Source organism: Toxorhynchites rutilus, chromosome 2 (genome assembly GCF_029784135.1).
Source record: "Toxorhynchites rutilus septentrionalis strain SRP chromosome 2, ASM2978413v1, whole genome shotgun sequence".
Classification (NCBI taxonomy): Eukaryota; Metazoa; Arthropoda; class Insecta; order Diptera; family Culicidae; genus Toxorhynchites; species Toxorhynchites rutilus.
Window position 1 is genome coordinate 211,337,880 of NC_073745.1, and position 14,599 is coordinate 211,352,478.

At 38.6% G+C, this 14,599-nt stretch overlaps 1 protein-coding gene across 3 annotated transcripts; it reads right to left on the reverse strand.

The window, feature by feature from the left end:
• Nucleotides 1-516: 516 nt before the first annotated feature.
• Nucleotides 517-6,389, reverse strand: LOC129770365 (gastrula zinc finger protein XlCGF17.1-like). 3 transcript variants are annotated; one of them, XR_008742101.1, is made up of 9 exons: nt 6,203-6,389; nt 3,005-3,312; nt 2,841-2,924; nt 2,422-2,505; nt 2,246-2,362; nt 2,094-2,177; nt 1,952-2,035; nt 1,023-1,895; nt 517-956 (listed from the first exon to the last, which is right to left on the reverse strand). XR_008742101.1 is itself a non-coding variant. In XM_055773152.1 (8 exons), exons 1-8 carry the CDS (start codon nt 6,223-6,225, stop codon nt 1,714-1,716), a joined length of 966 nt encoding a protein of 321 aa, XP_055629127.1. In that variant the 5' UTR covers nt 6,226-6,389; the 3' UTR covers nt 520-1,713. The 3 variants fall into 3 exon arrangements, 1 of the variants encoding a protein (XP_055629127.1); XR_008742100.1 differs by having other exon boundaries at nt 518-1,348; nt 1,412-1,895; XM_055773152.1 differs by having other exon boundaries at nt 520-1,895.
• Nucleotides 6,390-14,599: the final 8,210 nt, after the last annotated feature.

Sequence of the window (14,599 nt, forward strand, 5' to 3'; positions counted from 1 at the left end):
TTTGAGCGTTAATAATTCTTTTCCTGCTAAACTAAGTAGTATGATAAACACTATATTCGAAAGATGAAATGTCTAAGATTTTTATGATTGTTACTTATTTATTGCTAAGTCAACGTTAGTCCTACGTCCACCTTGCGGTTGTATCATAGATATAACCCACTTCTAGTTTTTAAGTTTTAGCACGGTCTGGATACTGAATACTGTCGACGTACCTCACGACCGTTGGCAAAAGTACTTTCGTTGAATATTTCGAAATCGTTTCACTTGTAGTGCCTTTCTTAGCTGCCAGACTTATAAGTCTCTTGACAGTTCTTGGGACTGTCACGAATCTTGAACACCTGAACTCGCTACTGAAGAAAATCAATAAAATCATTGTAGGTTTCTTGCCCCTTGGTTGCAGAGAACTTTTCCCAACCCCTTCGAAGGCAAGGCAAGGCACGTTGTAATGATGTTGATTAATAAGATAGTCCTTATAACTTAGACATAACAAAGTGGACTAATTTCGGATGACAATAAAAAAAACACTACAAAAGATAATTATATGGGACAAATTTTCCTTGAACCCTACTTCTACAAAGCCTTCTAGAAAAATACTTCCACACCCTCATCAGTTGATTTGCAGTAGCCATGGCGAAAACAGTCAAGCAACTACGCTCGATGCTTTCTTCGTACTGGCAGCTCCGCCCCCCTGGAACGAAGAAGATGGGCATTGTGAGGTACTTCGTGTCCACCGGATATAACCGATCCGACATTTACAACACCCTCTTTCTTCTGGAGAGAGGCGAGAGTATTGAACGGAGGACTGGTCCCGACTGGCCGATGGTGCTGCTCGACCATAGAGTGCAGCAGAAGCTGAAGAGGTAGGGATACCATCCGTCCTGATTTAGCACGACATGTCCTGATTTTGAGATCATGTTGGGGCGTCCTGATTTAGTTTTCATATTCTAGGATTTGTCCTGATGTTCATACGAAATTAAATTTCTCTGACGAATCACAATTTGAGAAAAACTTTTTTTTGTTACCTAAATTTTGAGAGCGTTTGGAGAATGACATTCGCATCTTCCATCTGTTTTCATTCAGAATATTCGTTTCACCAGTTACGGTGTTGTTTTTTTGTGTTTCGTCGCGATATTCCATGCTGATTTTTTTAAATATTGCCGACGAATTACGCCGAAAGTACCCTTATGTCATAGGCTGTCGTAATGATTATGAAGCTAAATGCTGCATATATGAAACACGCGTGCTGTTGGCTAGTAGCTAGTGGCTAGTATGTACATTTCGTAATGTCTGTCTAAATCAACAAATAATCATTACAGGCAAATCTTATTTGAAAAAGCACATCCAAACACTGAAACATTGCAAGAACATTCAATGACTCGGAAACTGCAAAAAAAAAAAAAATCTCTTGTACTCATCAAAGACAGAAGCCATAGTCTCCAGAGTATTTTCACTGTATGGATCGTCCGAGAGATGTGTTGAATAAATAAAGATGATCCTTCTATAGTTGACGATCAACGAGATAAACAGTTCGATGTGCCTGCCGGAAATGTCTGTCTTCATCAATGAGTATCACGCGAAGGAGGATATTATCTTTTGGCCGAACCTTTCTACGACCCATTATGTTTAGAAATCAATGGAGGAAATGAAACGGCTGAAGATAAACGTTGTGCCAAAGATCGCATAGAACTGATCCGGTTTACTGCTTTACTGGTGTTACTTGCTCTTGCCGTGCTTATCACGAAGGTGCATGGTAAGGTTGTAGGACTGGGAATAACATCGCTGACAGTACTCGCAAACGTAAGGCTTCTCTTTGGTATGGGTCCGAATATGTACCTGCAGCGCAGCAGAGTTCTTAAACTTTTTGACACAATGTGGACAGGGATAGGGACGTTCTCCTGCAAAGAAATCATTCTGCAGAATGGATCATTATAGTAAAACATATCCTACCAACCTGTATGAGTTCGTATGTGCTTCAGGAGCGTTGAAGGATCCCTAAATGCATTCTCACAATGTGGACACGAATAGGGACGTTCATCTGCAAAGAAATGACCCTGTTAAAAGGCTAATTGAAAAAAAAATCTTTCTTAACCAACCTGTATGAGTTCGTACATGCAATTTGAGTCCGTATTTCGTAGTGAATGTTTTCTCACAAATTTCGCATTTAAACGGGGATTCTCCTGAAATAGATTTTCAGTCATTGCTTACAGAAAATAACACCACATCTCCTGCGTAAAATCCAAATTACCATCTATCCGTTTATTCGTTTCCGACAAACCCTCGTGAATTTTTCGCACATGCTGTATGAGCGTTGAAGGATCCTTAAATGCTTTCTGACAATGTACACACGGATAGGGACGTTCACCTGCAACGAAATGACCCTGTTGAATACTTTTTTTTTATTTAGAACTTTTTTTCACCAACCCGTGTGCACTCGAATGTGTACTTTGAGCCCGTATTTCAAGGAGAATGCTTTTCCACAAAATTCGCATTCAAACGGTTTTTCTCCTGAAATAGATTACCAGTCAATGTTAACAGAAAATACCACCACATGTTCGCCGATAATCCGTTCAGCAGAGTGATTTCTTTGAGGATGAACGTCACTATCCATGCCCACGAATAAACGGAGAGATGATAATTTGGATAATTCGCAACATGAAAATCTATTATATGTAATCTTCCTCATACGAATTATCCAAAATTATCACCTTTTCGTTCATTCGTTTCCAATAAACCCAAATTCCAAATTCGTTTCCAAGGACTCTAAAAACGAACAGTGACGTTCTTCTGCCAAGAAATTACCTGGATGTATAGTTTATTGAATAGAACTTTTTTTAACCAACCCGTATGAGTGCGATCATGCATTTTCAGTCCGAAATTTGAGTTGAATGTTTTTTCACACTTTTCGCATTTTAATGATTTCTCTCCTAAAATAGATTTAGAGATTTATTCCTTCAAATCAATATATACGCATCCTTGGGTAACCATATGTGGTCTCTCAACAAACCTTTTTCCTTCTTCTTACGTTTCGGATCTACTGAAGCCGATTGATCTTCGCTCTGCAGAGCTTCCAATTGACCTGTACTTTGTGTATTTATTTCTGCAACTGAAATTGTTGGCATATTTGAGTCTCCGTCCATTTCTCTGATGAAGAATATCTCTCCATTTTCTTTTTCGATTTGCGTTTCGACAATTTGTACCATTGGCTCGAAGTTCACTATTGAGTCTCTCTCATAAATGTTTTCACTATCCGGCAGCTCGTGGTCATCAATCGTTAGCTCTGGATCTATCTTGATGCCATTAGCCGGTTTGGCGCTGGGAAAAAATTATAAAACAATCAAGTTCGTTAAGATTTATGAAAGCATGTCTTATAACGGGTGATTTTTGTTGTTGTTTGGTTTTTCAGGGAACTATTTTTCACAGATAAGATTGATTCGTGCCATGTGTCAAAATTAAAGTGTAGTTTCCATTGCCATTTCACTATGGAAAGACTTACAAACGAACAACAGATCATTGAATATTATTATCAAAATTAATGCTCTGTTTAAAATGTGTTTTTTTGACGTAGGACTACGTCTTACATTAAGGGTGCCAAATCAGAAAACAGGTCACGTGTTTATGAAATAAAGTTAATGCTAATAACTATTTTTGCTGCATACGGATTTTAACGATTTGCATACCAATCGAATCGGAAATTTTCTAAGATTTGTTTAATATGCTATACATTACAATCCCATAGTCTATATATAGTTTAAATTGATGAAAATTGGAAGCATTCCCATTTGTTTGTACATTTGTTCTGTCCATTTGTGTGCTTTCCCGAACAGAACTGTCAGTAACGGGCAACTTATGCAGCCGCTAGAACAGAAACAACGAAGGGAGATAACGAAAAGAGAATATTTGTCGCTAGCGTATGAGTATTATATCTCCTCTGGAGAAAATTCTCAGAATCTTTCTGTGTTCGAAACAACAAAGGTCGCTTATACTGCTCGTTTTGTGTTTTATGTTTCCCCTCGAGTTGTGACCAATAAGTGTATTGTTCTCGCAAAGGCAAGAAAGAATCGTTGCTTCTCGAAATGATTCATGAAAACCACGCAAACCATTAAACATTTTCAAGACCCTCGGAACTTTTTACTAAAGAGTTATTTATGAAGTTTCGACGTATTCGCTAATAATATCCGAAATGATAAACCAACAAATTTTTAAAAATATAGATTATGTTCTTTGTTACAAGTAAATTTAATGACAGTCCTTTTACGTTTTGTATGATGCCTAGGACAAGTTATGGGAACGGATGAATTATCAAACGATTATTTTATTTCACGTTTCCTTCTGAAGTTTGCATCTCTCAAGTGTACGTATTTCTTGAACCGCGAATTTGCTTGATTTGATGAACTTCAGGCACTCAGTTTCGATTTTGACATGTACATGACATGACATGTACGCATATTGTTTAATCAGTAGGCGTTATCGTAGCAAACGGTTATGAAGACATATCCTTCAATGTAATCTTGAATAACCGAGCCAAAGCGTTGTGTTCGTACCTGCTTTTGTAATCCGTGCTAGGAAAACACTTTTCGGAGTGCAAAAAAAAACATGCGAGTGCAGAAGTACCCCCGGAAGACCGTTTTAAGGAAACATATTCTAGTTTGCACAAAGGCAAGCGAGTACAAAAGTACTCGCAGTTTGCATTTATTTGCTGAGCCCATTTCTCCAGATATCTTGGTTTGAAGTCTGTGTTAGGGAAACACATTTCAGTCGGAACAAAAACACCCCCGACTCGCATGTATTTGCAATGCCAATTTCCCTAAGTTCCATGTATTTGAAGTCTGTGTTAGGGAAACACATTTCAGTCGGAACAAAAATACCCCCGACTTTCATGTATTTGCAATGCCGATCTCTCCAACGCTGCTTGGGTTTGAAGTCTTTGTTAGGGAACTCATTTCGGTGAGAAAAAAGTCCCCATACTTTCATGTATTTGCAATGACGATTTCCCCAAAGCTGCTTGGTTTTGATGGCTGTGTTAGGGAAACCGTAGATCGGGCCAATCAAAATGAGGCAGTTAGGGCGTTTAGATAACGCTTAACATTTTACAATTATTCATTTGTTTAGCTAATGAAAAATAACATTTTATCAATAGCGATAGAAGCGTAGAAATATTCCCTATCAATTGATGCAAACATCTTTCCGATCCAGTAAGAAATGTTCGAGTTATAAGCATTCGGAATCTTTCATTTTTTCCTGCATGTTCTGTGTTTAGGTTTTCATTTTACCCTCCATATACTCCGGTTAGACGTAGTCCCACGTCAAAAATATTTACTTTTAGCGTCAAAGACACGGAAAAATAGGAATTTTTGTTATAGCTATGGTCCATATCAATGGAAGCAGATTAATTATTCAAAAAGTTTCACAGAAACAATGCAAATTGCACATTGCAATTGTATAGCCGGATTAGGTGAAGTGTGCTCCTATTTAGGCTTTGTGTCCTAAAATGCTGGTCTCTTGAAGAAGTAAACTATAATGAATATTCGTGTGCAGATATCTTTAATCGGTGGTTAGTTTCGCCAAAAAAGCAGATGATTATGTTGAAATCAAGAGCATATTCAGCCAGAAAGATCAATCTACCCTCAGATATGATTTCCGGATACCTGAATGCTCTGTGGAGAAGTGAAATATGGTTATAAGAGAATTGATCGGAAACGAAGAAAATCCATCAATTGGATTTTCAAGGAAGGAAGCATTCGAACGAGAGCTCGAGCTTCTGTGTCTTGGATCTAGGTCCGAACATGCTGATAATCCTTTCCTGTTATTATTTCGATTCAAATCTAGTGGGAAAGACGCTCAATGAACATCGCGAAATAGGTGCTAAATAGGTTAAAGAATATGCGTTACACAAAAGCTCTTGTTCGGTGAATAGCTTGCCTAACTGTTCCACAAAGTTCATGCTAGTTCTATGGAATATTTCGCGCTAGTTGAAAGTTCGCAACTATATTTAAATCATCTACAAGAACGTCGATTGATAATGAAACCGCTTCTGCTGCCTAGAAGCTACGAATGTAAACAAATGATGTTTGCCCAACAGATGCTCTGCATGTATGTGTAGCAAGAGCCCTATGCAGCTATCATTTTTGCCTGTTCAACATATTACCAATATATATGCACTTTGCAAGTCCTCCTTTGGGTATGATTTTTCCAATGTACTTACAGTTTGTTGCTGGCAAACGCCATCTCACTTCTCCAATTTGATTTATTCGAAAGAATTCAAAGCCCAAAATTGTTCTGCTACAACACAGAAATGGTAAAACTGACCATATCTTTGAAGCAAGCAAAACAAACCAATTTGTGTACAATTCAAGTCTTTTGAGTTGTGCCCATTTGACAACTTCAGCAAAAATAAATAAAAAATGAACCAGGGCTGCCAGGAGATTTCCCAGACTATCATCAACGGGTTGTCAAAATGTTTTCATAACAAAAAGACGGGTGGGTAATGTCGGGCACGTACCCGGTGAAACGTAGGACTACACCAAAGTCTGTCAATTTAACATTTCGATTCTCTTTCTGTAGTACGAAACGTCTAAGTCTTCGAAATATGCCTCAGTTTCTGCGATGACTTCCTCATTCGATATGAATCCCTTTCCTTGGAGCCACCGCTTAACCAAACCTTAACGGATAGTAGTCGCTGGAAGCCAAGTCTGAAGTATATGGTGGGTGAGCAACCAATTGGAATCGTAATTGGTCCAACTTGACCATCGCTTTTAAGGACGTATGCGACGGTGCGTTGTCGTTATTACACAGAACTATTATCTTCGCCATATGGGGCCGTTTTTTTTTATTACGTCATCCAGTTTGTCCAATAACGCTGCATAATACTCTCCGGTAATTGTTTTCCCTACTGCAGGTAGGTTACCAATTTTAGATCCATCGGTATAAAACACGAGTGATCTTGGACGAGTTTTGGGACCACCTTCGTTCGTTGCGATTGAATTCAATCACTTTGAAGGGAACACTGAAGTTTTCAGGATTCAGGATTTGTAAACGCCCTGTAAGATCTCCTTATTGAAAATGTTTTATACGTTTCAGCCTCAGAGCACCTTTTTCCCCTTCAAGTTGCACATATTGGTGCAAGGGTAGAAGGTATAAAAGAGCATCTTGGGCTTTGGAGGGTGCGCTGGGCATTGTTCCAGTTATTGATAAGCATGCCAGACGTTGTAGTTTATCGAGCTTTTTCTGAGCTGATATTTGTGTAGTTTTAGGTCACCACACTAGCGAAGCGTATGTTAGTCTGGGTCTCACAATTGCCGAGTAAATCCAGTGAATCATTCTCGGTTTGAGTCCCTATTTTTTCCTGAATATACTACTACAACTCCAGAGTGCAGTCTGGGCTTTAGATATTGCATACTCCAGTTGATCGTTCCAACTTAGTTTTTGATCAAGCATGACACTTAAATATTTGGTTCGTTTATACTTACTTTTTTTGGTAAAGGGAATTATGACTGTTTTTGAAGGATTGACACTAAGTCCTTCTAAGTTGCACCATTTGAGTGTGTAGTTAAGGGCTGTTTGCATTCTAATGGAAATAGTATACTCACATTTACCCCTCACTAAGATGATTATATCATCAACGAAACCAATGACTTCGTATCCTAAATTATCTAGGTTATTAAGAAGATCGTCGACAACTAGGGACCACAACAGAAGAGACAGAACTCCTCCTTGAGGGCAACCTCTAGTTGGTTTCGTTGTTAGAGTAGATCCTCCTAATTTAGCTGTTATTAGTCGGTTGGTTAGCATGACATGTATCCAGTTGGAGATGCACATGTCGAAACTACATTTTTTCATAGCTTTATTTATAGAGTTGTAGGATGCAATATCAAATGCTCCCTCAATATAAAGAAAAGCTGCGAGTGAGATTTCTTTAGCATCAAAAGACTTCTCTATTTTTAAAATTAACGTGTGAAGCGCTGTTTCAGTTGATTTATTTGCTTGGTAGGCAAATTGAAATTTGTTCAATTGTCTCCTATTCAAAAACAGGAAGTGGGTTATATCTATGGTATAACCGCAAGGGTGACGTAGGACTATCGTTGATTTAGAGATCATTTGTTTGAAGCAGAATCTAAATCCATTCTGAATGAATGAATAAATGAATATTTGGGGGACTTCGAAAACGAGAGCGTTACGTTGGAGGCATAAGGATTTATGCATCCAATATAGGATACGAAAAACCTTGTTCTGAAGAATTATCTTCAGAAGCTTTCCTGCTAACTGTACTTGAGTGACAAATCACAAACCCAAATGTATTATATGGATATTTTATGGATAGAAAACAATAAAATAAACTCTTTCGCTTGAATGTAATTTTCAATTCCAAGGGGAACTGGCAGATTATTTTCCAGCAACGATTAGATATTTCCACATTTTTCTCGATACTGGAAGCCCACCAGTGGTTAATGCTAATTCGATAACCACCTGTTAATAGCACTTGATTGAAACATATTTGGTCACAGTGTTACATGGATAGAAAACATTAAAATAAACTCTTTCACATGAATGTAATTTTAAATTCCCAGAGGAACTGGCTGATTATTTTCAGTAACGATTAGATATTTCCACATTTTCCTCGATACTGGAAGCCCACCAGTGGTTAATGCTAACTCGATAACGATCTGTTAATAGCACTTGATTGAAACATATTTGGTCACAGTGTTACATGGATAGAAAACATTCAAATAAACTCTTTCACATGAATGTATTTTTCAATTCCCAGAGGAACTGGTCGATTATTTTCCGGATCTTTCTCGATGCCATTCATCCAAATGAAAAGAATTCCGTGCGTGTATGTGTGTGTGTAGCGGCTGCTTCGATAGTCACCTTCTCTTCTCCTGAAGGATCGGCTTCTCTGTGCTCCCTCACAGTCTCAAACAAACTGCTTGCGTTTCAGGGGAGATCTCGATCCTTCGCTGTCCAGCACTCTCAGCAACAATGTTGTCTTGTCGATGTGCTCACGAAAAATGAATGCGTCTCACCATCAGAATATCGCTTGAGTATGCTTTTTGTGCGTGATTGAATCGAGAGAAGGCGTGGTTTACGATGGCAATTTGGAAGGCAAACTAGAGGGGAATGAACTCTCTGAGCTCGGAACTTTCGACGACTGAGCAATAATCGATTGCGGGCGCATACAATATTGGATACGGAAATATCCTACTGATGGGGAAGAATAATCAGAAGCTATCCTGTTAATTGCGATTGATTGGAAAATCACAAAACCAAATGTATTTGGTCACAGTGTTACATGGATAGAAAACATTCAAATAAACTCTTTCACATGAATGCATTTTTAAATTCCCAGAGGAACTGGCAGATTATTTTCCAGCAATGATTAGATCTTTCCGGAACTTTCTCGATGCTGAATGACATCCTAACGGAAAGAGTTCTGCGCGTGTATGTGTCGATCCTTCGCCGTCCACCTCCTCCAGCACGTTAGGCAACGATGTTGTCTTGTCGATGTCCTCACGAAAAACAGGAAGTGGGTTATATCTATGGTATAACCGCAAGGGTGACGTAGGACTATCGTTGATTTAGAGATCATTTGTTTGAAGCAGAATCTAAATCCATTCTGAATGAATGAATAAATGAATATTTGGGGGACTTCGAAAACGAGAGCGTTACGTTGGAGGCATAAGGATTTATGCATCCAATATAGGATACGAAAAACCTTGTTCTGAAGAATTATCTTCAGAAGCTTTCCTGCTAACTGTACTTGAGTGACAAATCACAAACCCAAATGTATTATATGGATATTTTATGGATAGAAAACAATAAAATAAACTCTTTCGCTTGAATGTAATTTTCAATTCCAAGGGGAACTGGCAGATTATTTTCCAGCAACGATTAGATATTTCCACATTTTTCTCGATACTGGAAGCCCACCAGTGGTTAATGCTAATTCGATAACCACCTGTTAATAGCACTTGATTGAAACATATTTGGTCACAGTGTTACATGGATAGAAAACATTAAAATAAACTCTTTCACATGAATGTAATTTTAAATTCCCAGAGGAACTGGCTGATTATTTTCAGTAACGATTAGATATTTCCACATTTTCCTCGATACTGGAAGCCCACCAGTGGTTAATGCTAACTCGATAACGATCTGTTAATAGCACTTGATTGAAACATATTTGGTCACAGTGTTACATGGATAGAAAACATTCAAATAAACTCTTTCACATGAATGTATTTTTCAATTCCCAGAGGAACTGGTCGATTATTTTCCGGATCTTTCTCGATGCCATTCATCCAAATGAAAAGAATTCCGTGCGTGTATGTGTGTGTGTAGCGGCTGCTTCGATAGTCACCTTCTCTTCTCCTGAAGGATCGGCTTCTCTGTGCTCCCTCACAGTCTCAAACAAACTGCTTGCGTTTCAGGGGAGATCTCGATCCTTCGCTGTCCAGCACTCTCAGCAACAATGTTGTCTTGTCGATGTGCTCACGAAAAATGAATGCGTCTCACCATCAGAATATCGCTTGAGTATGCTTTTTGTGCGTGATTGAATCGAGAGAAGGCGTGGTTTACGATGGCAATTTGGAAGGCAAACTAGAGGGGAATGAACTCTCTGAGCTCGGAACTTTCGACGACTGAGCAATAATCGATTGCGGGCGCATACAATATTGGATACGGAAATATCCTACTGATGGGGAAGAATAATCAGAAGCTATCCTGTTAATTGCGATTGATTGGAAAATCACAAAACCAAATGTATTTGGTCACAGTGTTACATGGATAGAAAACATTCAAATAAACTCTTTCACATGAATGCATTTTTAAATTCCCAGAGGAACTGGCAGATTATTTTCCAGCAATGATTAGATCTTTCCGGAACTTTCTCGATGCTGAATGACATCCTAACGGAAAGAGTTCTGCGCGTGTATGTGTCGATCCTTCGCCGTCCACCTCCTCCAGCACGTTAGGCAACGATGTTGTCTTGTCGATGTCCTCACGAAAAATGAATGTGTCTCACCACCAGAATATCGCTTAAGTATGCTTTTTGTGTGTGATTGAATCGAGAGAAGGTGTGGTTTACGATGGCAATTTGGAAGGCAAACTAGAGGGGAATGAACTCTCTGAGCTCGGAACTTTCGGCGACTAAGTAATAATCGATTGCGGGCGCATACAATATTGGATACGGAAATATCCTACTGATGGGGAAGAATAATCTTCTGAAGCTATCCTGTTAATTGCGATTGATTGAAAAACCACAAAACCAAATGTATTTGTTCACAGTGTTACATGGATAGAAAACATTCAATTAAACTCTTTCACATGAATATATTTTGAAAATTCCCAAAGGAACTGGCAGATTATTTTCAGTAACGATTAGATATTTCCACATTTTCCTCGATACTGGAAGCCCACCAGTGGTTAATGCCAACTCGATAACCACCTGTTAATAGCACTTGATTGAAACATATTTGGTCACAGTGTTACATGGATAGAAAACATTCAATTAAACTCTTTCACATGAATATATTTTGAAAATGCCCAAAGGAACTAGCAGATTATTTTCAGTAACGATTAGATATTTTACATTTTCCTCGATACTGGAAGCCCACCAGTGGTTAATGCCAACTCGATAATCACCTGTTAATATCACTTGATTGAAACATATTTGGTCACAGTGTAACATGGATAGAAAACATTCAAATAAACTCTTTCACATGAATGTATTTTTAAATTCCCAGAGGAACTGGCAGATTATTTTCCAGCAATGATTAGATCTTTCCGGAACTTTCTCGATGCTGAATGGCATCCTAACGGAAAGAGTTCTGCGCGTGTATGTGTCGATCCTTCGCCGTCCACCTCCTCCAGCACGTTAGGCAACGATGTTGTCTTGTCGATGTCCACACGAAAAATGAATGTGTCTCACCACCAGAATATCGCTTAAGTATGCTTTTTGTGTGTGATTGAATCGAGAGAAGGTGTGGTTTACGATGGCAATTTGGAAGGCAAACTAGAGGGGAATGAACTCTCTGAGCTCGGAACTTTCGACGACTGAGCAATAATCGATTGCGGGCGCATACAATATTGGATACGGAAATATCCTACTGATGGGGAAGAATAATCAGAAGCTATCCTGTTAATTGCGATTGATTGGAAAATCACAAAACCAAATGTATTTGGTCACAGTGTTACATGGATAGAAAACATTCAAATAAACTCTTTCACATGAATGCATTTTTAAATTCCCAGAGGAACTGGCAGATTATTTTCCAGCAATGATTAGATCTTTCCGGAACTTTCTCGATGCTGAATGACATCCTAACGGAAAGAGTTCTGCGCGTGTATGTGTCGATCCTTCGCCGTCCACCTCCTCCAGCACGTTAGGCAACGATGTTGTCTTGTCGATGTCCTCACGAAAAATGAATGTGTCTCACCACCAGAATATCGCTTAAGTATGCTTTTTGTGTGTGATTGAATCGAGAGAAGGTGTGGTTTACGATGGCAATTTGGAAGGCAAACTAGAGGGGAATGAACTCTCTGAGCTCGGAACTTTCGGCGACTAAGTAATAATCGATTGCGGGCGCATACAATATTGGATACGGAAATATCCTACTGATGGGGAAGAATAATCTTCTGAAGCTATCCTGTTAATTGCGATTGATTGAAAAACCACAAAACCAAATGTATTTGTTCACAGTGTTACATGGATAGAAAACATTCAATTAAACTCTTTCACATGAATATATTTTGAAAATTCCCAAAGGAACTGGCAGATTATTTTCAGTAACGATTAGATATTTCCACATTTTCCTCGATACTGGAAGCCCACCAGTGGTTAATGCCAACTCGATAACCACCTGTTAATAGCACTTGATTGAAACATATTTGGTCACAGTGTTACATGGATAGAAAACATTCAATTAAACTCTTTCACATGAATATATTTTGAAAATGCCCAAAGGAACTAGCAGATTATTTTCAGTAACGATTAGATATTTTACATTTTCCTCGATACTGGAAGCCCACCAGTGGTTAATGCCAACTCGATAATCACCTGTTAATATCACTTGATTGAAACATATTTGGTCACAGTGTAACATGGATAGAAAACATTCAAATAAACTCTTTCACATGAATGTATTTTTAAATTCCCAGAGGAACTGGCAGATTATTTTCCAGCAATGATTAGATCTTTCCGGAACTTTCTCGATGCTGAATGGCATCCTAACGGAAAGAGTTCTGCGCGTGTATGTGTCGATCCTTCGCCGTCCACCTCCTCCAGCACGTTAGGCAACGATGTTGTCTTGTCGATGTCCACACGAAAAATGAATGTGTCTCACATTTTTTTTTTTTTTTTTGCATAAATTCATTTATATTTCTTATACGTTTTTGGTTAATACAAAGTTCTATACATTTTAATTGGCCAGCTAACGCTTCACATCTTTGTTCATCTTAATTTGCATAATAGAATGCTAGGTACTGTTTGTTTTTACTATATCTAATTTTTTTTTTAATGATAAACATTTGTATTTTTTTAATTGTTATAATAAAACTACCTACTTAACCTAAGACCTTAAACTACTATATACAAATTCCGTACAATTTCATGCACGGAAGAGGAGCACCTCTCTCCAAATTTTTGTATGACGTTGTCAAACTTTACTTCTAGGGTATCCAGACAGGCTCTTTCATGAACCTCCGTTGTTCTCGTCCAGGGTGACAAATTCAGTATGATTTTAAGAATCTTGTTTTGAACGCGTTGGAGTTTCAGTTTGTGTGTCCGGGCACAGCCCTTCCAAACAGGAACCGCATATTCAATGGCAGGATAGAATATCTGTTTATAGACAGCCATCTGATTCTTTAAACAAAGTTTCGAGTTCCTGCAAATTAAAGGATACAAGAACCGAAGTAAAATGTTACATTTGTTGACGGTTTTATCAACGTGAGATTTGAAAATTAGATGACTGTCTAATGTGAGTCCTAAATAGGTGACTTCTTTGGACCATTCAATAAGGGAGTCTCCGAACCGAATTCTCACGTTGTCAGTGGGAACAAGTTTAGGAGACCTTGAATGCGGGAAAAGGATAGTCTGGGTCTTCCCCGCATTGATTACAATTTTCCAACTTGCGTAATATTCTGTTAAAGCATCCAGACCGCACTGTAGTTTGCGAGTCAGAGCGCTGATTATACGACCCTTAAACATAATCGCGGTGTCATCAGCAAATTGAGACAGTGTTCCATCACCGGGAAGCGGTGGAATGTCTGCAGTGTATATGTTATATAAAATGGGCCCAAGGATACTTCCTTGGGGCACACCTGCATTTATGTTGAATTGCTCTGAACACACATTATACAGGGACACCCGGAATGATCTATCAGAGAGATAATTTTTAATTATCTTTATCAAATACATCGGAAAATTGTATTGATGTAGCTTGAACACCAGACCATCATGCCATACGTTGTCGAAGGCCTTTTCAATGTCCAAGAGCGCCATTGCTGTCGTCTTGGATACCGACTTGTTCCGCTGAATGATGTTAACAACTCTAGTGAGTTGATGTATGGTGGATCTTCCCTTACGGAACCCAAACTGTTCCTCAGG

Bases quoted from the DNA above. Each gene is read 5' to 3' on its own strand.
- LOC129770365 (XM_055773152.1), bottom strand. From the start codon at position 6,225: ATGGCGTTTGCCAGCAACAAACT. The intron at 2,363-2,421 runs GTTGGTGAAAAA...ATTTCGTTGCAG, and splicing joins ACACATTCGAGTGCACACGG to GTGAACGTCCCTATCCGTGT. The intron at 1,896-1,951 runs GTTGGTAGGATA...ATTTCTTTGCAG, and splicing joins GCACATACGAACTCATACAG to GAGAACGTCCCTATCCCTGT.